General features: G+C 38.3%; 1 protein-coding gene and 1 long non-coding RNA gene across 3 annotated transcripts in view; one reads left to right on the forward strand and one right to left on the reverse strand.

Annotated features, from left to right (window-relative positions):
• PRTG (protogenin) overlaps positions 1-16,433 on the forward strand; it is a 91,755-nt gene extending 75,322 nt beyond the window's left edge. The window contains 7 exon segments of the mRNA XM_069798207.1: positions 238-365; positions 1,133-1,303; positions 5,501-5,683; positions 6,869-6,989; positions 7,907-8,072; positions 9,070-9,174; positions 10,284-16,433. Coding sequence (XP_069654308.1) covers positions 238-365; positions 1,133-1,303; positions 5,501-5,683; positions 6,869-6,989; positions 7,907-8,072; positions 9,070-9,174; positions 10,284-10,673 — 1,264 coding nt within the window. The 3' untranslated portion in view covers positions 10,674-16,433.
• Positions 1-24,880, reverse strand: part of LOC138688028 (uncharacterized) — a 60,060-nt gene that overhangs the window by 31,477 nt on the left and 3,703 nt on the right. The window contains exons 2-3 of one of the 2 annotated variants that reach the window (XR_011327073.1): positions 9,640-9,712; positions 1,297-3,018 (exon numbers count right to left, since the gene is read on the reverse strand). The exons of the other annotated variant lie outside the window; for it this stretch is intronic. This is a non-coding gene — a long non-coding RNA (uncharacterized lncRNA). Of the gene's footprint in view, positions 1-1,296; positions 3,019-9,639; positions 9,713-24,880 lie in introns of those variants that run through there. 2 annotated transcript variants of the gene reach the window in all.

Below are 24,880 nucleotides of genomic sequence, written 5' to 3' on the forward strand. Positions count from 1 at the left end.
ACTGGAGCTCAAGTCAACTGATAGCAGACATAGTATGCTCCGGAGAGCTCCAGGGTTAGTACAATTACATTTTCAGGTGGACAGTGCAGATGGAGTATGTGTCTGGACTTGAACTGGTTTGTCTTGTGTTGAACTGACAGTGAGAATCTACTCACAGTGACTAAGAGATAACATTTGAGTTTGGGATCTTAAGTCAATTGCTGGTGTTAAATTTATTTTATTCCTTCATCTGTACAGGTCAGAGACTCACATGTTAGTTCAAGGTCTTGAGCCAAAAACCATGTATGAATTTGCAGTTCGGCTGCATGTGGACCAGCTCTCCAGTCCCTGGAGTCCGGTAGTCTACCATACTACCCTTCCAGAAGGTAAGACACTAGGAGAGGACCACATGGTTCTAAAAAGAAAGCTCTGTAACCCAAATGGCCTAAAAAATTGCTTATTAATTTTAAGCTGTCTGTAGGAGAGAGAAATACTTACCTCTGAGATACAGATATTGCTCTTCTCAGTGAGAGACAGAAAAATGCTGTCAGGAAAATCCTTGTTTTGGGAATGTGAAATTCTTTTGCAAAATCTACCTAAAATCAGCAATGATTTTTATGTAAAATGTGATATACTTACAACATTAGCACCAACTGAATGGAAATAACTTGAAGAAAAAATTTAAAATATGTATTGAACAGGCATGGCTGATTCATAGGCATTATGAAAGTGTATTTTAAAAACCAGACATTTTAGAAACTGTAAGAATATTACATATCTACTGCCCTAGCTTCTAGTTTGCTTTTCTGTCAGCTTGGTCAGTGAAAATTAAAAAACTTCAGCTTCATGTTCTCAGCATTGCAATGTTTGGGATGGGTAATGGTTCGCAGGGTGATGATGTGGTTTTTTGTAAGAAACTGTTTCTTTCTGGAGTTGAAGGAAAAATATGAAATTTGCTTTCACAAAATCTAAGCTATTGACCAGATCAGAGTTAACAGGAGAGTTTCTCTTGAGAAGCAGTATGTATTTGTTTATATGTTGTTCATCTGTGGTGTAGCAGTACCCATTAGGTCTGCACATCAGTTTCTTTCTGAGCAATTTAATTGCATGTAAATTAGGTTAGCCTAATAGCATTGTGTTACTGTTCTCACAGCACCATCTGGCCCTCCAGTAGGAGTGAAGGTGACTTTGATAGAGGATGATACTGCTTTGGTTTCCTGGAAGCCACCTGACGGTCCTGAAACAGTTGTTACACGATATACTATCCTCTATGCATCCAGGAAGTCTTGGATTGCTGGGGAATGGCAAGTGTTGCACAGAGAAGGTAAACTAAAATCATAAACCTATGAACTGGACTAACAATGATGCTACTTATAAGATGCTTTGTTACTTTCAGCTCCCTTGGACTACAATAAGAAAGAAATTCATATAAGCATTCACATAAAAGTTATAATTAATTTAGAATTATTCCCATGGTTGTGATGAAAATGTATTAAAAACCATTTAATACTCAGAAGGTGAGGGGAGAAGGGCTGTGTTGCTTTGGAGCTCAGTGTGTGCATGTGAATCAAAATGTTTCATAAATCCAATTACATCCATCTTAGTTCTGTTGTAACCATGATTGTGATGGTTTCATTTTGTAAATGCACTTTTTCAAATCTGAAGTCTCCGAGATGCCCTGCTCTCCAGAAAGAAATTTATAAATGTGGCTATATGGGTTTATATATTTCTTTTGATCACTGCCAATCCAGTTAGCTCAGTTTGCTTAATGAACTTTCCCCTACTCCCAGTAAATTGCTCTGCAAATTCAATTTAACTCTCTGGCTCTGTTCTACCGCTGAGCCCCAGCTAGCTAATCTAACAGTAACTCAAGTATGGCGATATGAACTGCAGTCACATCTTTGTGATTAAATGTAGATATAGTCTAAATTTTTATAGACACTTTCCAGAATAATACTATGATTTGAAAAGCTGCATCAAGAACAGATTTCTACTATAGCCAGTGTCCTGGTTTCAGCTGGGATAGAGTTAATTGTCTTCTTAGTAGCTGGTACAGTGCTATGTTTTGAGTTCAGTATGAGAAGAATGTTGATAACACTGATGGTTTTGGTTGTTGCTAAGTAATGTTTAGTCTAAAGTCAAGGATTTTTCAGCTTCTCGTGCCCAGCCAGCGAGAAAGCTGGAGGGGCACAAGAAGTTGGCACAGGACACAGCCAGGGCAGCTGACCCAAAGTGGCCAAGGGGGTATTCCATACCATGAGACGTCACATCTAGTATATAAACCCGGGGAGTGGGGGTGGGGGGATTGCCGCTTGGGGACTAACTGGGTGTTGTTGATCAGCGGGTGGTGAGCAATTGCACTGTGCATCATTTGTATGTGTCAGTCCTTTTATCATTACTGTTGTCACTTTATTAGCGTTATCATTATCTTTATTAGTGTCTTCTTTTTATATTCTATTAAACCATTCCTAACCCACGAGTTTTACTTCTTTTCCTGATTTTCTCCCCCATCACAGTGGGTGGGGGGAGAGTAAGTGAGCGGCTGCATGGTGCTTAGTTGCTGGCTGGGGTTAAACCACAACAGCCATAAAAAAAGAAAAAGGCCTTTACTGTTTGGTTGGTATTCAAAATAGAGGCAGTTCAGAATAGATAATGTTCTAATAATATATTAAACCAGAGAGGGAAGCTCAGTGCTACAGACTGAAGCCGTGCTTGAGTAGCTTACTTAAGAGGATTGTCCAGGAAGAGTTATTATTTTGTTGTTCTGTGTTGTTTCATGGCTGAAAGCTTAGTTGTCAGCAGAGTGAGGCTTTAAATTTTCTGTGGAGAAAATTCATAAAACTTAGTAAGTGTTCACTCACAGAAGACAATTTCACCATCAGTGAGAGTGAACTGTTTAGTTCAGAGATGGTGGTTGTCCTTTGTGCTGCTCCTGAAGAGAGGATGAAGGACTAAGCCATTTTGAAATGTGGCAGAGCTGCTTTGTCTTTGCTGGAGCAGAATGGTATTTGTCAGGCTGGCCTCAAATAGAATGGTCAGCTGTGAAGAATAACAGCAAAATGGTTATTAATCTTAAGCAAAATTTCTGAAAAATAACTAGTCTCTGAAATATCAATGAGGTCTAACTGTAGGAGGAAGATTAGAGCCCATGTTTTTTCACTGTTAAAATTGTTCAAAGAAACAGTGACATAAAGTTGTCCCATTAAATTATTGAAAGAAACAGTGATGTAAAGTTCTTATATTAAAGGACTAATTTAATAATAATTTTTACTCACTAAAAACCCCACAGATTTAAATTCATAGAGAGCTTATATTTGAAGAATAAATCTTGTCATTCTGGTGATGATAAGCTGTATTTGTTGTATGCAGCAAAGTGGCTGAATTGCTTTCAGGTATATACTTCAGCTCAGCCATGGCTGTGAAACTGAATAGCATCTCAAATAGTATTTTACCATAGATATTTTGGATGAGGGGATGGCAATAACAGTAAACATTTTCATGTGTTCCCACACTGAAAGCGTTGGAGGGAATGAGCAAATGGAGACCTATAAATCTCAGTATATTACTATGCCCATCAATGTTAGAGTCACTAATTTTGTATTTTGACAGATATATTGGGGTTTGAGGCATGGCATGGAATTTGGGCATCTTGACATATTAGGACAATCTGTAATGCTCTTAGGTAAAGTACAGATGAAAAAGTCTGTGAAAGAAAATTAGTATGTAGAAGTAAAATTGGGCAAATACTGTGATAGTCCTTCACAGGTAATTTGACGTAAAAGCAGGGTTTGCAGTTTTTAATGCATTTATTCTGATAAGATCAGCTAACCCTATGCAATAAATAGCATTGTTGTGTTTTGAGACTAAACTTGTTCTGCAGAAGATTTGTGAAATCTTAACCCCATTCCTTTCCCATACCTTCAAACACTGCCCCCCAAATAAAAAAATTACCCCCCCCCAGCAAACCAAAACAAAAAAACACAGATCAACCCTACCACCTATAAAAGTCCTAGCATGGGCTTTAGTTTATGCATGAAAATTTCTACCAATCTACCAACTTAAAAACCAAAACCCTCTAATTTGACTGAGCTTGTGCTAGGCATGGCAGAGTTAGAAAATATAAATGCAGTTTGTTGGTGATTCGTGATGTGAGTTATCTTCTAGCCACCTCCCCCCCTTTTCTCTAGTTCTCTTCAAGTAGATCAGAAGTTATAGCCTTTACACACTTGGTGTGCAGTAAATCAGCACAAAGTGCTTACTTGCTTTAGCAATGCAGCAGATTTGAAAGGAGCTGGTGGGAAAGAGCCTGTAATATTGAAACGTGACCTTTCGCCCTTGCTGGTGCTAGATATTACAGCTCCTTTGGTTACAGATACCTCACATTTTACTTCAAATGCTTTCAGCTAATGGGTGTTTTTGATGGAAGAGCCAAAATAGCTTTTGAAGTAGCTTCCCTTTTGCCAAATGTATAATCTTTTCTGTCAACAAAACAACCTTACATTTTTATACACTCCCATGATACTATAAATTCTGACTTCTGAAACTGATTTGAAAGGTTGAAATTTAGACTTAACTCTGAGAAAGTAAGTGGAGTATGTGAAAGAGAACAAGGGATAGATTTGGTCCTGTAACTGCCACTATTTAGGGAAAGAAAAGCAATATATTTCTATGGTAGGAAGAAACACAGGCATTTTAGAAAGGAATTGAAATTTTAAGCAGCAGTCTGCAGTCCCTGGACAGGCAAAGCTCTCACTGACTTTAATAGGAGTTTTGCCTGTCTAAGGACAATGCAAGTGAATCCTATTTATGTTCTTAATCTGTTTTTCCTGCCTTCAGGGACTTTAGGAAATGAATCCTTAGCATGCGAGAAAGACATTTTCTGTAATATTTTTAGTAGCACAGCTTAGATGCACAGTAATCAAGGAAGCCTACGCAAGTCTAAATAGGGTTTAATTTTATTTTAAAAGCGTGCTATAATGTACTCTTTCAAATCTGTCCTGTTCATTTTACCAACTAGACCTGAAATTTGATAAACTGAACCTGAAACTTTCATTCACCTTTATGGTACAGTGGATCTAGGAGAGGCACATAAGTTAGTATATGAGAGAGGTCTAACACTCTGCTTTCTTTGCCTGAAAGTCTGGTTAATGTTTGGAGCTTCTTTTCACAGATACGATCACAACATAAACACTATCACACTGAAATGCAGCTAGCGCTAGATTTAGGATTAGTATGCTGTGTGTTGTAGCCAATACTTGACTCTTGGTTTTGAACTATACTGGCACTTCATAGTGTGCCGTGTTCAAACAGTATGGAGAGAAAGGACAGAAGGGACAAGCAGGCAACCCCAGCATTCATTCTGTACCCTGTATACACAGGTTAGAACATATGAAAACGATTGCAGTCCTCAAACAAGATTTGGAGGTCGTATTGGAAAGAAAGTGTAGGTCCCACTGTCTAAATCTCAGTCTGTTCCCACAGATTTTGTCTAACTGGAACTTTTTATCAAACTTTTTCATAGGAGCAATGACCATGGCTTTGCTGGAAAACCTTGTAGCAGGAAATGTCTACTTGGTCAAAATAGCAGCCTCCAATGAAGTGGGAGAAGGACCCTTCTCAAATGCGGTAGAACTTGCTGTCCTGCCAAAGGCGACATCCGAGTCTAATCAGAGACCTAAACGCCTGGATTCAGGAGATTCTACAAGTCAGTAGCAATGTTTTGATTGTTGCTGTCACAAGTACCAGGAAAAAAGATCCCTGTTTGCTTTAGCTTGGAACTGCTTTCTGGGTAAACCATTCTGTTTTATGTGAGGCAGTCCTAACAGTGTAGCATTTTCTTCTAAATGAAACCATTTTGGAATTTTTATCTCAGTTCAACTCAGAATTGGTTTAATTCTTTTGCTCAGAATTTGGAAGTTTGTCTTTCAAATGAGAATACATAACTGTTTTGAATTTTACATCAATACCAACTTTGCAGCCACTCTTCTAAGGCACTTCCTTTATTTGGTTTGAGGTACCAGTAGCACTGGGTCAGTTAGAACCAGACAGCATTTCAAATAAATCTGTTGAAATGTGCTGGTTCCTGGTATTCCAGCAACCCAAATCAACGAGTCAGTCAGTGATACACCAGCATATATTTTCATCAAAGAAGTCAGCCCCACCTGGAGCTCTTTGGGGAAAACTTTGTGTTACATTGTGAAAATTAAGATAATGTCAGTGCTTTCTCCATATAAGAATGGAAGAACACATTGTCTTTGTCTGACATAGAATGGGATTTATCTTGGTGACTTGTTACAGATTTTAAAGCTATTTGGGGAGACAAGAGCTAGTAATTATTCAGGTACATGAACCTTTTAACCTTTCCTTGTTGCTCCACACTGAATTGTGATTAAAACACCGGGATTTTTCTTGCTCAGGCTTTCTCCCTTCCTGGAACTCAGTTATATTTTAGGCCTGAATAAGCAAATAGCGTCATGCCCTCAGGATTAGGTTAATAGACATATGATGTCAAAGCATAAACCAAAGTCAACACTCCTAGGTGACTGTGGCTGGAATTCTCCAAGCCTTTTCCTTTTGTTGTCTAGTAGCACCCTGTAAGGAAGGGGTTGGAGTGAGCTCCTCTGCTCCATGTTGTAGGTCACTGAAGAGGCTGTGGTGTGCGGCAGTCCCTTCTTCCCCTCCCACACAAGGACTGCATACACTCCTCTGTTTGGTCTACAAATTTTATTTTCAAAAGTGTCAAAATGTATGACAGAGAAGGTCTGGAAATCTCATTAAAAGGAAGCATTTGTCTCTGTGGTTGTGACTGTAACCTTATTAATTTCCTGACAGGGAGCAAGGGGTAACTCTTCTTATTTACTGAGACTTTCTGTGTTCTTTTTTGCTATAGCTTACTCTGACTATTACCATCTGGACCAGAAATCAATGACTGGCATTGTTGTTGGGGTTTGCATAGCCTTGACCTGCATCCTTATCTGCATCCTGATCTTAATTTATCGCAGTAAAGCCAGGTATGTTTTTGTTCTTGAAGATTGAGCTCTTTCTCAATGCAGTGATTCTTGGGACATGCCGCTTTCTCCAAGAGTGCTAAAATCTATGAAGTACTCTGTCTCTTCACCTGTTCTGACCAGCAGTGGAAACAAAGCACTTTGTTGGCTCTTCCTACTCTACCTGAGCTCCTTCTCCAATGAAAAGAATGAAGAACCCACAGAGTCAGTGGTGCTTTGACAACTATGAGGCACGTTTCCAAATAAAAAACCCCTTTTGAGTCAGATAAGCATGCTGCTTTACACCATCTGCTCCTGCTGTTTAACCCTCCAGCCTGCCCAGACCTGGTTTGCAAGGCTTTAGCCCTCTGGTGTTGCTGGACAAGAGGAACTCTGACATAAAGCAGTTCCATGATGCAGTTTCTTTGCAGTGGTGCAAGTCACCATCTGTCTGTCTTGTCACGAACTGCTATGAGGCATAAACTGATCCAGTGAGTCTGCCCATAACTTTGGGATCAGAACAAATGTAAGTTGCTCAAAATAATAAATTAAAAAACTGTCTGAAAGTATATTTTAGTAACAAGGGCTTTTTAGCATACATGCAGGAAAAAATATGGATTGGGAGACAGTCTTTGTGTAGTGTGGTAGAAAGGTCTTAGTATCATCAGTGGTTACTTCCTCCAAGTAATATTACTAATCATGACAATTCCTGTCTGCACATAAGCTTGTAGCCTACTGTGTATGATTAACTGGAAGCACATGTTATTTTTATCACAAGTAATAACATTTAAATTCCATGAGAGTTAGGAGTATCGTATAACAAATGTAAACACCAAGAATATACCAATATTACTTGATTAATAATAGCTTTGAAGTTTATCCCTGATTTTTTTGTATTTTCTTCCTGTGGGTCAATTTTATTCCTGCTTAACATTGTGTAGGAAAACATCTGCTCCTAAACCTGTGCAGCAAAGCACTGACCAGCTGTCACATAACAGCATCTCATTAGCCAGTGCTAATGAGGTAGAGAAGAGTATTGAAGGAATTGCAGAGAATGAGGAATCCTTATTGCCAATGATAGTGGGAAACAGCTTCATCGATGCTAAGGTACTGTGAGCTTTACTCACTCCCAAAACAGAAATCTTTCTTTAGAATTCATTGCTATAACATCCAAGTCCTTATCAAAAGTAAAATGTATACGCTACAAATCCACAGGAGGTTTTTTAATGGGGCAAGCACAAGTTTGGGCAATCCAGGGTCAAATTTTCAAGACTTTAAATCTTAAAGTTCAGCTAGAGATCTGATTCAATACACTTGTCTTACACTGTACTCTGCAGGTTGCAGAGTTTGGCTCTGGCACAACATCAAAGGATAAAAGCTCCATAGACTTAGGGCTGCTAGGTGGCCTCTGCTAGTCCAAAAGGAGATAGGTGAGAGCGTCCTTGTCAGCACCTAGTTCAGTAAGTGCCTGTGCACGATCTAGTCAAGTATGACGCTAAGCAGGTGTTAAAGAAAATAGTGTTTTTCTGTATATTTACTGGTAAGACAATGTTACATTTTATAAACTCATATTTGGTCATATTATAAATTAATCTAGCTGGCAGGATGTATCAGCGGAGGTGCAGAACCTTACACTCCAGGAGTCCGGTGTGACAAAACCACATTGGCCTTGCTTTCACATGCAGACATACTGATTTAAGACTTGTTCTGTACCCACTGCAAACTTGAGTGGAGCTGCTCCCTGGCAATATATGCAAGAGCTGGGAAATGGAAATGGACCCCAGTACAGGCACAGACACTATGTCTATGAATGGTCACATTCAAAGTAGTAGAGCAAGAGCAGTGGCTGGCATATTTTGCTGTGTGTTTGCAGTATTATAGCTGTTGGGTCTGGCCTGTGGGCTTGCCAGACTTAGTGGATCTGGTCTTGACTTGTCTCGAGCAGTAGATGAATGCCAGACCACAAAAACGTGACTGAGTACTAAGACGACATTTGTATTCCTTTTCAGTATGGAGCCAATAGGTAGGAATAGAAAAATATTTTCAAATATCTTAGAAATTTAGTTTGTTAAAATAAATGTCTGTGTGTCTTCCTCTATTGTAGGGGGGATCTGATCTGATTATTAACAGCTATGGGCCTGTCACAAAGACTAACTGCAAGAAAAGGTGGCTGTTTTTCCAAGATACTAAGAAGGTGAAGACTGAGGAGGTAATTGGTCTATTGGGCAGAGATGAGCAATCTTGACTGTAATACCCTGTGTTTGCAAAGGAAGATAGGTAGTTTTCTATTTATGGAAAAGCATAAGTAGTGGTCTGAGTTTTAATTGGATAGTTTCAGTTGTGTTAAGGTTGATGGTGTTCTACCTCGTAGTAAAGTCTTACGGAAGTTTCATTTTCTGTCCCAAGTTGTCAGATATTATAACTCTTTACAGTTCACTGATTACTTTCATGCCTGTGCCCTTTTATCTGCGAGCAAAAGGATTTCTGTGTACTGGGTCTATGCATAGCATCTACAGTACTACATCTGCAGAGACTTTGTATAAATATAAGTACAAATTAAATATGTATTTATAAATAAAAATAATATAAAAAATACAAAGAATCCCCTCCTACCCTGACAACTAAAACTTTGTTTGCTGAAGAGAAATCTAAAGAGGGAAATTAAATGATTTACCCAATGTACTGAAGAAACTGAGAATCTGAGTAGAACTGTCTGGCTTCTGAAATTGTTGGTCTGGACACATTTGCTGTTTGGATGAGAATAACAGTTTAAAACTGAAGTGTTAAACCAAATCCTGAACATTATCATGCAAATTCACACCTATGAGGCATCTAACTAATGTTTATTGAATTGTAACTTGTATTGTGCTCTTGTATATTTAAGGAATAGGAAGTCTTGATATCCATGTTGTAAGTTCGTATTCCAAAATATTTCCAGAAGCAGCTGCATGTTTCTGATGCCTCTGTAAGAAAAATATTTGCTACCACCCAAGGAGTAACGCTTAAAGAATATGGATGAAGGGATGGGAGAGAGCTCTACCAAGTATGTTTTTAAAATACCATTCAGATCTCTCCAGTGAAATCATTCTTGATTAGCCATGCTTAGCTAGAGGGGATTATTTCATCTATTATGGAAAAGTATGAGCAAGACTTGAGATTGGTTGTTTTTAACCTCCTGTAGGAAAGCCCAGATTGTTCCAAGCCAATGCTGTTAGAGGCACTCTGGCAGAATAGGAGATAGGAAATGCAGTAAAAATTCAAATTATAGCTCAGCTTTTCAGAGGCTGAACAACCTTTTTCTCTCTGCTTTTTATGTAGCCTCAGAGAAGATTTGTCCAGGCAGTGTGTCTGTACCAGCCAGGTACCACTGTGCTGATCAGTGAGGATGACTCCCCCAGCTCTCCTGGCCAGCAGTCTAATTTCCAGGTGCCATTCAGTATTGTTGCTGATACGGAGCATTCAGCCAACAGCGAAGGAAGCCATGAGACCGGTGACTCTGGAAGATTTTCTCATGAGTCCAACGATGAGATACACATCTCCTCTATGACAAGTGCCACCCCTCTCACTACCAGTCCTTTTGTAAGCAGTGACTTGGGTACGAACGTGATGAGCCCTGCCATAAGTAACTGCACAGAGCCTCCTCTGCCATTCGCTACTGACCAGACTCCTGCCTCACCTCTTCAGATACACTCTGCAGTCCAAAACTGACATCCTTAAGGCCACGCCAGACATTCTTACAGTGTATGTCTGTTCGAAGGACAATGAACAGGGAGCCAAAGTTTTATTGTGGAAAGCCTGACTAACCTAGCAGGTGATCCCATATCTCTGTTGAATGTTTTTTTTCTTTTTTTCTTTTTCTTTTGGGTTTTTTTTTGTTTGTTTTTTGTTTGTTTGTTTTTAAACTCACTCATTTTGAATGTTCAGTGGTCAACAAATGTGAAAGGACAGTGAAGATTTCTGACTAAAGTTAAAAATATGTCACTGGAGCAAAGGGAAGGCTGTTGGCCCTTTTGCTGACTATCTACCTCAGTTTGCCAAGAGGTGAACTCTGAATGATGACTGCTTTACCTCATTTGTGTTCTAGTTGGTCTCAGCTATGGAACTGATGATACTTCCTAGTAGTGTTGTTTTATTTTGGGTTCTTTTTTTGTTTTGTTTTCAGTTGTGTGTAGAATGTGTGTGTGCACGTGTGTCTGCTCAGTGATCAGGGAGTTGTATAGGTAGGTGAACAAGATTGTTTAGCTGAAGCTCTGTCTTTAAAAAGAAGGAAACCTCAGAGTATAAAATGTAATAATTTAATGTGTTTGACATAGAGGATGTTAAAAACTGGGAAAACCGGAGTTGGTGCTTCCACGTATACAGCCACATGAAATCTTTTGTACTTCTTGATTTCTCATAACCCCAGTAAGCCTAGGGTAGTGCCTTTCCCCCAGAAACTTGTGCCAGCAACTGCTGACAGGATGTATGCTATATCCTTAGGGCTCTGGGACATGTTGGGTTCCCCACAGTGACAAATGTTGCCCCTTTATTGACACTTAATGCTAAAAAGCATGGCAAAATGAAGAAGTATTCAGCATTTCCAAACAGTTTAGCTCTGCCTGAGAGTCATGGAATAGATAAGAATGCTGAGTATTCTAGTATCACATTACTTCTTAGCAATGGTGCCTTGCAATATATATATTATGAAATTACTGATTTGCCTTATGCCTTTTTAGTATTCATAAATTGCTTTGGAGTACAGAAAGATGCCTTAAATGCTTCTTAGATGTTTTAAGTAAACTGCATCATGAGTTTATAGTTCATTTTTACCCAGCTTTGAGTGCTGATAAGCACTGCTAGCATCGTAGTATGTCTCAGAGCTCTTGTTAGGATGTGAACCTGCTCCTTGCCTTCGCCTAGTGTGCTGTTAGCCAGGAATTTTAGCTCAGGGAGTGACTTTACCCACATGCCAATCTAAAACTCTGATTAGGCTACTGTAAGAAATAAAAAAGCCAGAGCTTTAGTTGAAGAGTCTGTTGGAAGAGGTGAGTACTGCTACTGCCTTGAACCCATGCAATTCCTGTTTTATACTACCTCCTTTAAAAGTTATTCTAGTGGTTTTTTTGGGTTTTTTGTTGTTGTTTTTTCCTGTACTCAGGGAACAGTTTGTTACTTTTGAGCTGCCTCACGGAAACGTGGAGCAAACTGACAGGGTATCATGGTTTGGTTTTTAATAGGAGAGAGGGAGAGAGAGAGAGGAGGTTGGAATCATCCAATGTTATAAATTTGCCTGTATCTATATCCAGTCCTCTTCTCCACTCCTCCTCTTTCCCTGTTTTACTTAAAGAAAAAAAAAATTAGGCATATGTTTTTACTTTTAAAAGAAAAAATGTTTAAAATGTAATGTTGTGAGAAAGCAACCATAGGAACTCCTGGCTCTATTTAAGTTTGTCAGAACTCCCATTGACTTTACTGGGGCCAAGATGTCACCCTTAAGACAGGCCAGGCTGACTTTTGTATTGTTCCTCATGTATCAAAAGGTGGTCAGAAGTCATCAAAAAGCCCTACTGTTCTGTTTTGTGTTGATGAATCGGCCTCTAGTTACTGTAGTTCTTTACCTTGTAACTGTTTGCTAGTTCTGAACCAGACAGTACACATTCACCTTTTTGTAACAGTTTTGCTGCAAATGCTTTAAAAATAATCTTGTACCAAAGACTTTTCTGTAGAAGAGAAGGAAGCCACATATTGTCCAAAAATAATTGAACTAGTTAAAAGCTATAGGTTTGAAGAGCTGAATACATTTTATTGTATAAGTAGTTACTAACAAAAAACCAACAGGGCTTCTTGATTGTAGTAGTTGATTGCATAGATGAGTTGTATGCTTCTATGATTTTAACTACCTTGTTGTTACAAGAGCCTTTAAAGAAAGGTATAATAATACCAGCAGATATCTCCAAAGACTTCCAAGTGTAATTTTTTTTCTCCAGCATGTAGTTCATCAACAATACAGTATTAAAAAAAATATTTTTGAACAGTTTTTTATCTACTTGCTGAAGAAAAAAGAAAACCCTTTCACCAAAGATTTATTTTTGGTTTTGTCAGGCAGAATGTTTAGTGTACAGCAGAGTACTGTTTCTAGTTAGGTAAAGTGTGAATTAATCAAAACTAGATTAAGAATGTGTAACTGTAGCATGAAGTTTCACACTTCATCTTTCAGAGTAGCCTCTTTTGTTAGTTTCATTCAGAAAAAGCTGATATGCAGATGGTAACTGCTTCTCCAAAGACTTGTTTGCTGTAAGTACTGATAATCGGATGTAATTTTATGACCTTCATTACAGGTAAATACTGTAAATCCTAAACTTTTTCTTCCAGAGACCCACTCTGTAGTTTAACCCATGGATAATTTGGGAGAAACAGACTTTGTATAAATTTTGTCAATCTAATATAGATGCTCTAACTTCAATAGCCAAAGAGTTGAAAATATTCAGTGTATTAGAGTGCAGTGCATCCAGAGCTCTAATCATTACTTAACGTTTTATTAAGGTACTTTTTATCAGCAAATAAAGAAAACCAAAGATATTTAAGGTTACCTCAGCATATAGGCAAGCTTAGTTAGACATTAATTATTCTGTCTTTTTCTTTATTTTTATGTTAACCAAATATAATATGTTTCTCCAGAACCCAGTCTACATTCATGTGCTTCCCTTTGTCATATAGTCGTGATTACTACAGAACAAAAACCCATGTTCTCCTCAAAATTCATGGCCTATTACTAATATATCACAGGATTTTGTGAGAGAAAATTTGTCTTATGGTTGAAAGCTCCACTAATGTAAGCAAAGGAATCTCCAGAAAAATTACGTAGAAACTGATACTTTCTCTATTGAACTCAATAGCAGAATCAATCCTTCATGATTCTAACAGTGCAAAATTGGGCTCTAAGTTTAAATGCTTCCTATCCTTGAAGCCAACACATGTAATTATAGATATGATATTAGAGATATTAATTTTCTTAAAAGTTTACTGTCTAAGGAAATCAGTTTTTCATATGTAAACTTTGTTCATTCCATTTGCCTAGAAAGAGCTGGCAGAATAGTTTCAGGTTTTCCGGTATTTTTTTTGTGGTTATGTCTGTAGAAACTGGGTCCTGGAGAAAAAAATGTCATTTTTTAGTTATGAATTTTACTGAATATGTTCTGGAAGATGAACATAAATGTGGAATTTAGTGTTACACTATGTGAATTGATTAAGTGTATTAAGAACTAAGGAGCCATGGATGATGTAGTGAGTGTATATGCAACCCTTGTACTTTAAAAAGAATGCAAAAATGTTACAGTTGATGTGACTTGAAAAGCATCAAAACTTACAAAGGAAATCTTGAAACTGGTTTACCATGCTAATTGTGTTTCCATGTGAGGACTATGCCCTTCAGTTGCAACAGCAATGCCTGTTCTGCAGGACCTGGATCCAAAACAAGTTACACTTGTGTACATTCTTCATATTTTACAAATAAGAAGTATTCTCATCTTTCAGGAGTTATCTAGGAGAACTGGGAATGTGTATGCTGTGTAGAACAGGGCCTATCAGTTGATTATTTTTTTTTAATAGCTCTTCTTTTGTAAGAGAGACTTGAAAAATCTACATATTGCTTTTATTAATTTCCTGTGTTAGCTGTGCATTTTCTGTATAAATTATGAGATTTTAACTGAAAAGGGTATTGAGAGATTTCTTTACCTGTTTTTAATTACTCTTCGTAGTTCATTCCCTCTTTGGTTTTATTCCCTTGCTTTAGACTGTGAGCTAAATCTTGTTTGCCTTATTCAAATCAGGGTCCTCACCCTGTTTCTTTTTAAGTCAATGGGAGAATTAATTTTTATTTCAGTTTCCATGGTCTGGACAGAAAAAAAAAAATCAACTTTTTTGTTGGGTTTTTTTGTTTTGTTTTTGAAATCTTCACAGTATTATTATTTTTAAAGGCCGGAATTCTTACATGGTTAAAACTTCCACTGGCAAATGCATTTTTGTAAGATAAGTTACCATGCATCAGAAGTCCACTGTAACTCTCCATGCATCCAGTCTTAGCCTGTAGTAAACTGAGTACTTCAAGTGAGTTTACCTGTTTTTCATTGCAAACTAAGTCAATTTGAATGACTTACCATTTGCTGCAACCTGATGTATGCAAGCATAGTTACCATGGACTGCTGGGTCTCAGTAACATGTTACCCTGAGCAAACTTGTAAGCCTTAAGACCAAGAGCTCTTGCTCATCTTATTTGTTACAGAATGAAGTTCATGCAGGCAAAAGTCCATCTCCTAGCATGGGGAATGTTGGTAGGTTTTGTAGGGCGCTCTGTGTTTAGCCAAAAATCTCATTCACACCAACTGAAAAGAGAGCTGCACAGGTGTAACTCTGGTGGTATTTCACAGAAATCAATTTACTGAAGTTATTCTGGTAAAATTGAAAGCAGAATTACACCTAGTAATTGCTAAAGAAGTAGTTCTTAGCTTGAACAATTGTTACACACTTAGTAGTTGCTGCAACTGCAGCTCTGCTAATAGCAAGCAATTTCTAAAGTGGAGGAATTTGACTGTCTGCAGGAAATATTGAGTACCTTTCTATAATAACATTAAGTTAGAAATATATTATTTATGTAACTGTATATTTTGAAACGTGTTTCAAAAATACTATTCTTCAATACAAGTCCAAAACCAAATTGCATTCTGTTAATAGAGGCCCTTATGAAAAGAACACAAATTCAATTTGGCTTAAGTGCAAGTAAGTTTATTTCTTTGGAATTCCTCTAGATTTACACTGAGACTGGTCCTAAATAACTCAAAAGGGATGTAAACACATGCTATGGTTTTGCTGTGTTGGGCCCTCTGGTTCCATTGTGAGCTGTGCTCCTTCTGGAAGTTTTCAGCTTTTCATGGTTGCATATACCCACATTGCATCTGCCTGGTATGTTTTCAGTAAAGACTGACTGTATATGAAAAACTGACATACACAAATGTTGCTTTTTGATTGTTTGGCTTTTGGGTTTTTATAAAGTTGTGAATGAATCGCCAGTGTAGGAGCCAGGTATGTATCTCATATTGTGGTGTTCTGGATCCTTTCACTCCGTGTGCCATTTTCTTCTAAGGGCAGCAATGGCTGACTCGCTAATGGAGGATAGAGCTGAATTGTATTAATTTTATATTTGTCTCAGGGGATCAGCTCTGTGAATTCCATTGCATGAGGGAAGCTAATGTTTGCCCTGATTTGAATGTAACTTTTTAATGTCTTTTAAAAACTATTTTGTTTAATAATGTGGATTTGTTTTTCCTTTTCTAGCATTCTAGTAAATGTTACCTAGTGTGTTGGTTCATTTTTCCCCTCCAGGGTTGTTTATATACTACCCCAACGTCATGCCAAAAAGTAATAGAAGTTTAAATGCCAAATGTTTATGAAACTGCTGTCTAAATACTGATTGATTGCACAGTTGAAATAAAAGTTTTCCTTAGTAAAAGTGCTACTTGATAAATATTTTATTTGCAGTGTCTCTGATGAGTGGCTCAAAACAAGGAAGATATAAATACAGTGTCTCATTTTAGGCTGAGCAGCTAGGGAGATGATGGCACTTAAAAATCATAAAAAGAGGTAGAGAGTAAACTGCACATGCCTTATCACTGAAATTCATAGAACCTTCCCAAACATGTATTCATGTATCATTTTTGTACCTGGAATTATTTCCCACCTAAAAACTCCATTTGTGTCCCACTACTGTCAAACACCCATGCAAGATCTGTTTTGGTTTATTTTCATTGGGTGTGGAAGATGTGGTTCTCAGCACAGTTGTTCTCAAAAGTCTGGGAAGCTGCTTGCAGAGCTGCGCTGCAGAGTTTTTCCCAACATTTTTACACCTGCTAAATGTTGAACCTGGTATTTCAACATATGACAAGACTATGAAAATGCAGTTGCTGTTGGTCAAAAGGCAAACTGCTATTTTTACAAAGGACTACATTCTGGATGAAAGTCAAGTTAAGTTAGTGAGGAAATTAAGTTCTGTAGGGATTAAAAGGTTTCTATTGCCAGCAGGTTGATTACCGATTGCCACTTGAAAGCAACTGAAAAATTGGCTAGGCGGTTTAGAGAGTTAGGTACAGAGTTGGATTTAGAGTAGTAGTGCCCACCCAAATCTTACACTACTGGAAATAAAACCACAGTAATTACTGCTGTTATTTACAAGGTCTCTAGGGAGAAAAAAAAAACAAAACAGCAATGGAATCTGAACTCTCACAATCCTTAGGTAGGTTTGACTTTGGTTTTTCATCTATATTGTTCCCTAAAAGACTGGAACTCTTCACTGGCACTGAATATACTTAATGGGAAAGAAAAGATATTTCACAGGTATTTCAAAGTTTTGAAATCACAGTATTGGGAATTGAAGATTTGAAATAAGTGTTCACTAACTTTCTTGTATGTCCAGGAAATGACTGCTTCTGAATACATTTATTTTCACTTATTTTGACCCTCTCTGAGGCATGTGCCCTGTCACTTAAGGGCACCCCTAAGAGAGAGGGTGCTGTGTGCGCCTGTAGGAGACAGAGCCTTTCTGCTCTGGCAGCATCTGGCAGTGCTAATGAGTTGGGCTGCCTGGATTCTACAGTAGAACCATGATGTCTTTCTTTCCTTTTGAATTCTCAGAAGACAAAGGAAATCTGAAAAGCCTCATCATGCTTCTCTATGAATCACAGCTGTTCTTAGCTGCAGAGTCTGCTTATAGAACAGTTCTGCCTAGGTGGGTAGCTTATACGACATTTATCTGTGGGAGTATTAGAGCACCAGCTATGGTGACTATTTATAAAACAAACTCTAATCCAAAATTCTTTATTCTGTATGTTCAAATACAGGAACACTGAAATATTGTTATTCAGATGTAATTGAGAAAATTAGACCAATACTGAAAAAGTAATAAAGTATTTTAACAGAGTATTTGTAAAAAATTAATAAATCTTAAATATAGTAAATAAATTGTAAAAGGTAACAAAGAATTTTGAATAGCTAGGGAGCACTCAGACTTGGACTGTCCAGTGATACAAAAGCTCTAGCAGTGTAGTCCACCAGAGATGCTCTTCTTTCTCTAACAGGAACCAACTGCAGTTCCCGATTATGTTACTGCTGGTTAGTACAGGTACATTTTACAGTCCAGAGTCCTCATTCTCAATAGCAATAAATAAATAGTAAAGCCCCACCTGTCAAGGAGTTATTACTGCAAAGGAAAGCTTTAAAACAGCCCTGGTTTTTGACCTGATGCTGTGCTACGTGCTTGCAGTCTGCCACCAACCTGAATGTCTGAGCTTCAGACAGGTGAGCTCTGTGGGCCACTTACGTTGAATGGCCACATTAATTGAAATGACAGCATTGCTGTTTCTTTCTTTAGTTTGTCAGTGACATCGATCTGCCATCTTTGCTTACCTGTTTTTTGGATAAAAGGACCAATACGTTGGAATACAAAGGCCAGCTTTCTGCCATGCTTTGCAGGTTGTCTGGCCCCCAGCAAGGAGGAAAGCAGGGGAGTAGGGAGCGAAAGGACTTTACCTGCGGTTTTGGCAACAGATCAGGATTGCGGTATGTGAAACATCCCTTGTACTACAACAGGTGAGCAGCAGTTCTTTATGAGTTAATTCCTCTTCCTATCCTCATCCTTCCACTCAGCAGGTGACACTGGCATCTCTGTTAAGAAGCAGAGTCTGTGCCTGTATTTGGCTGCTAATACTGTGCAGAGCACCACACGTTAAAGAAACTGGCTGCCGCAAGGTCTAAACTGGGTATGTATGTCTTGAAAACCAGCCCAGTTCTCCACCAAATCTGGAGCTCTGGTGACTGCAGATTTGGAATCTCCATTGCACCTAAGTCCAGACTTTGCATTTTGTTATATATGAAAAAAGACATCTGTTTTCCTTTCATTTATTTCTTAAGTTATTTATCTTAATATTTACAAGTAAATCCAGTTGGGTATTCTGTTTGGGGATGCACAAGCATTTGTTATCAGTAGGACTAACCTATGCTTTATCTTATTTCCAATACATGTTGGCACTGTGCAGCCCAGTCTGTCTCCCCTTTTTTCCATCATCTGCAATCATGGTCTCAGGATTAGTGCTGGACAGTAGAGTGTATCTTCTGCCAGTAAGAGAGAAGCTGTAGGTGCTAATGCTATTGCTGTCCATGTTGCAGTGTCCTACTCTTTCTATAATTAAATATTAAGACTTCGCTTCACCTTTTCTTCCCCACACAGTGAAGAGGATGGGATTCCTCTCTGCACAAAACTGCATGCTAGAGCCCTGGGTAAACAAGCTCAGATTTGACAAAGAGATACCATATTGTTTCTACCTGAAAGTGTAGTGTAAGCTTTATTTAAATCCTATTTACACAGGAATACACCATTAAGACATACAGAAAATGCAAATAATTCAGAATCTAGCTGTGCCTCGGTGAAAGATATACTATGCATGGCTATCCCTAGTCCATAGGATCTTCCTTGGCTGGTAATAGAGGTCTGGGGGCTGGCAAACATTTGGGTGACAGTTGCTCTTCGAGAGACTTCTGCCCTTACTGTCAGGTGTGAATCCCTGTTTGGCCTGCAAGAACCAGCTGAGATGGTCTTCCAGCAGTGCTGCAAAATGGTCCAAGTTCCTCAGGGTTTCTCTGGAGCGATGGCTCAAGCATCACTGGAAGTTGACCAAAATTCCAGGTGGGTCCAGGGGATGCTAGATACTGTAATCATCCTCAGTATTGAAGGATGAAAGTGAATTTCTGAGGGTGACTAAAGATATGTTTCCTATTATGCTGCTCCATGGGAAGTTTTAAATCAGTGCCCAAAACACTGGATTCTGCTTCAGCTGGAAATAGACTGGGGACTCCCCAGGGGTCATGTTAATAGAATGGTTTTGAATTTCCTTTTATCTGCATGGCAATACATTGGGGGGAAAAAAAACAATTTCATGAGTAAAGCAGCAGATTTCTGGCTAGGCTGCCAGGGGGTTGCAACACATGAAAGCAGGAAAAGTGTTGCTCACACTACAGCTTACTACAGCCTTTAACAATTTGAATTTTGGTGTGCTGATCTAGGAAATTAACCCCTCTGGATTGCTGAAAGCTATCACCAGGTGATGAGTGACAGAGCTTAATATAAGCTGCCTCCTCACTTTCTGCAGTTTACAGTCATATTAGCTTAAAACAATCCCACTGAACTACTTGCTTGTAGCCTTGCCTATATTAGGTCATGCAACTGAAGTTGGAAGTAAGGCAGTTTACAGCACAGACTGTAAAATAAAATAAAAAAATTAATTTCCATTAAAAATTATATCATTCATGTTAGCAACCATCATGCTTTGGAATAGATCCTGAATATTTAGAAGTCGGTAACAGCTTGCTCAGTCTCTACCAAATAAAACAATCTGGCTTTGCTTTACACAAAACCCACAGTCAAGGCAGAATGAATCCCTTGAGATCAAGATTTCCAACTTCAAAGGATAAGTTAACTCCAAGCTTGAGTTCTAAGTATTTCAATTAAACTTCTGCAAAATCAAAAGCAAGACAACCTCTAGTTCATAATAGGAAAGAATTTTGATACTGACTTTTACAACACTTTACACAAAAGTAACTATATTAAAGAGGAAAGCGCCCTCTTATTTTTTATATACTGCATCACTAGCTTTGTGACCTACATATGGTAAGATAAAATCAGTGAAGGTCTGCATATTAGAAGCCATTGTAGCACAGCCTAGAATCACAGTCAATACCCAAGAGTCCACTTCAGCCATTGTAAAGGCTCAGAGGTTTACATGAGCCTGGACTACCGCTGTGATTAGCTTTTGAGCACTGGCTAGAGATGGGGTAAGTACCCTGGCACCCAGCAGTGTGCTGGCTTGCATCATCTCCTATGACACACAAGTCTCAGCCTGAGTGATGAGGTTGCCATTTGCAGTTGGGTTGACTGGAAACAGCCTTTTAACAGAAGCACTCCACAACTTGGTTTAGCATTCAACAAGGTTGTAAGAGTTTGTGATGAGGTTTCTCTCCTGTAGCTCAGCTGGGCCAAAACTTATAGCCCAGTCCTGCAGTTGCAGATAACTAGATGACAGGATTCCCATAGGAACAGATGTATAGCACCCTAAAATGTCTGTCTGTAAATTTCAGATTTTGAATTGTACCCACTAGGCATAATACATGTCAAGCAATTTAATCCAGTTTGGTGTTTGCGGACAGATAGTGCATATATTTTAAATAATTAGTTCCACATTCTTTTCTTGAAATCCTGGATTCCATATGAATTTTAGCCTGGGGATTAGGGAAGCTGCTCTGAGATGTAATGGGAGAGTGCAGCATCTATGTAACTAGGTCACAGTGTACTTAGGCATATTTAGTTATCTGTTCTTGTGTTCTTTCCTACTTTTGTTGCACAATAAACAAAAGAAGTAACTAAGTTTGATTTGTTATCTCCTCTTAAAGGATGGCAGAATTCTGAGATTTCATAGTGGCTTTTTTTACTGCATTTTCTAACAATGGTATGTTTGTGATTTTTTTTTTTTTTTTTTTTGCTTTAGCTGCATTTTCCTTTTGTAGTCTACAAACCCCCAAATTCAGACACTAGTTGGTTCCTGCTTCCCAGCAGATCTCCTTTACTCATAGTTACTTGTTCAAAACAGAGGTTTGATTACTGCATTCCAGTAAATATTTTCCTTAAAAATTAAGACTAAGCTATAGTTGCCAAAAAAAAAAAAAAGGTCATGTAGCAGTCCCCTCGATAGTTTACTAACTACATTTCCTCCTTACTTCCTGATTGTGGAAATGCTTGGTAATTACTGCAAATACATGAGGTCTTACTTTAAGGTCTCTAACATTATGGTGGGTTAACCTTGGCTGGCTGCCAGATGCCCGCCAAGCTGCTCTGTCACTCCCCCTCCTCAACAGAATGGGGTGAAAATAAAATTAAAAAGCTCATGGGTCAAGATAAAGAGAGGGAGGTAGCTTACCAATTACCATCACAGGCAAAACAGACTTGACTTGTGAAGATTAATTTATTGCTCCTGGTCTGTACTCACAGAGGCCACCCCTGCTATCAAAACCATGCCACTTACACCCAATACAAACATTAATGATATTTTTGTACTAAGATTTTGGTCCTGTTTGCTGTTTAACACAGAGCTGGCTTCTGAGCATCCTGTTCTGAAATTCAGAGACATAATTGTAGTTGAAAACCTCAACTACTGATCTGGATGAAGGGAAGGGCAAGTGATATAATTTGACTGAGATGGCTGTAAAATTAATTTATCTCTTGACAGACATGTTCTTGCTAAAATCTGTCCCCATTCTTGACTATCCATGTCCCTCCTAGAGAGATCAGATGTACTCCATAAACCCCAATACAGAGTCCTCCAAAGAGAAACTAGTAGAGTAAAATCAAAACCAGCTGGCCTTTAAATCTGACTTTGAGTTTTGTAATCATGAGTTGAGCGTCACTATTTTGTCTCACTACTAATATGTGTCAGTTTTTATTGAAGACAGTGAATCACAAACACATGGATTAAATCTACTCCTTCGTGTGCTCTTTGACTATAGCAATGAGGTACAGATTTGCTTCCTTAGTGGAGAAAGCTGTTATTTATTCATATGTAACTAGGGTTAGAGCAACTGTGGTGTGGCTAGAAGTTGCATGTAGTGGTATCACATAATCCAGAAGAGTCTACAGAGGTACTGAGGGGAGACTTTGCTATTCTCTCAGTGACTCTGCCTGATACTCTGAGCTGCAGTGTCCATATGTACTGAACTTGGACTGGACAAGCAGTCCTACTGCTTGAAATTCAAGGACTTCAGTCAGCAATGTTCAATGGGTCCAATGCATCCCAGAGGCAGCACCCTGTGAACTGCACTCTCCAAAACCATAAAAAGTAGACTATAAAACAAAACAAATGCATTTGTGTGTGTGTAACTTTCTGTAATATATAGATCTTATCAAATAAATATGACTTGCAAAACTGTAAAAAAGTTGTTGGTGGTGGATAAGAGAAAAGAGGCAGCGTATCCAAGAAGATTCCCTCTAGTGTAAGCAGATATGCATGGGTCAGGAAGCTCTGTGCCCGTCCAAGGCTCTTACTGAGGCACAGGGCTGAGATGAGAGAATACCCACACAACTGTGCTAAGCCTGGAGAGCTTGTTCTGCATGAGGCTTTGCTACCTCTAGAGTTAGCATTACCACTCCTTTAGTTTTATGGCAAAGATTTCACTGTGGCAATTTTGCAATGCAAATCGCAGAAGAGTCTTTGCCTAAATTTAATTACTTACTTAAAAATGCACTGATGCATAGGACAAAGCTTCCTTGGGTTTTTACAGCAACAAACTTTGTAACTTTGACTCTCAGCAAAGTCATTGACAGAGCCTGGATACAAGAGCAGATTCCTAACCAATTATTGGCAAAGATCAGCATGGCCTTTGCAGAAAACTAGAAAGGGCTCTTGAGAGAACTGAGTAAGTGCAGGAATTAAATGCTTGCCTCTCTTTTAATCAAATCTTATTTCCATAAACAGGAAAACGTAAAGGATTAAAGATGACAATCCAGAAAGTGCAGAAATTGCGTTTCTTTCATTTCCCCACAGAGTGTCCCCATTTCACTATTCATTGCTCAACACGCAACCACTTTGAGTGGGTAGTAGTCTGTTTTGCAGAGGGGCGGTCAAAGGTTTCTTAAACGTGTATTTGTCCCTTTTAAAAATTTATTAATTGATAATGTTAACATGGCAAACTGAAGTTCCCTTTTACTTATCCTAGAGGTAAAAGGGAAAGAAATTATGTTCCTTGGTGACTTGAAGATCAAATGAGGGTTTTCTAATGCATATATATGCACACACAGAGAGGATTTCTTGTCAAAACTTTTGTACTTTGGTATATAAATATGATAATCAATGTCTTTATATTTTAAATGTTTAGGTACTATACTTACTAATTTTTACCTATCAGCTATAAAATTTTATAGTTTAGAACTGTTAGTAAATTGTATGTTTTAACTTTATAAGAAGTCATATGTGTTGTTGGCAAAAGTATCTGAGTGCGTAGAAGTTTTTTTTTTTCCTGAAATACTTGAGCATGGCTGTATTTTAACTGTGAGTTGAAAAGGTAAGTGTGCACTGAAAAAAAGAAATGTTAGCCTTACTAAGTTTCAGAACTGTCTAAGAGCTTGCTTTGAACTTCAAAGATTTTGTTCCAGTATAGATATGACACTATAGTGCCCTTTGTACACAATGTTTCTGAGACATTTTTTGATCAGTCCACTAATAACTTGTCTTGCAAAGCTTAGAAAAATGTGTTTCATCAGCCAATGATTTGCTATGTGATTAGACAAAGGCATGATCATTCTCAGGCTTTTTAGTTGATTTCAAGATATATCATGCATCATATGGAAGCAAACTAATGCAATGGACTACAGAAAAAAGTCTTATATTCTTTCATGGATGAACTCATAAAGCAATCTGTTCTATACTTCTTCCCTACAAAGAGTTTTGTATTCATTTCAGATTAAACATGAACATGAAACATGAACAGATAATGAATTAGATTTTGGTTTGCACTTTATATTATGTGGATGAATGGTTAATGCAGAAGTTTAGACAGCCTTAATTTTTGTTGATTAAAAGCAGAAATGAAACAGACATGGGCTCATGAGACCTGGTTTACATCACCATAACAGATGTAGCATTCACCAGTAGGCGAGCAATTTGCACTGAAATAGCTTCAATGACTTGTGCTCAAACTGTTTAAGTTAGTTACAATCCCTGAGATTGGCAGAGATGCTCTACATCTGATAGACCCAGAAGGGACCTGCTTAACACATTTTCCAGAGCAATACCAGCTGCATATCCAGCTAGACTAAAAAGGCATAAAAAGCACATCTCTGTGTAACT

Source organism: Haliaeetus albicilla, chromosome 12, assembly GCF_947461875.1.
Source record: "Haliaeetus albicilla chromosome 12, bHalAlb1.1, whole genome shotgun sequence".
NCBI lineage: Eukaryota > Metazoa > Chordata > Aves > Accipitriformes > Accipitridae > Haliaeetus > Haliaeetus albicilla.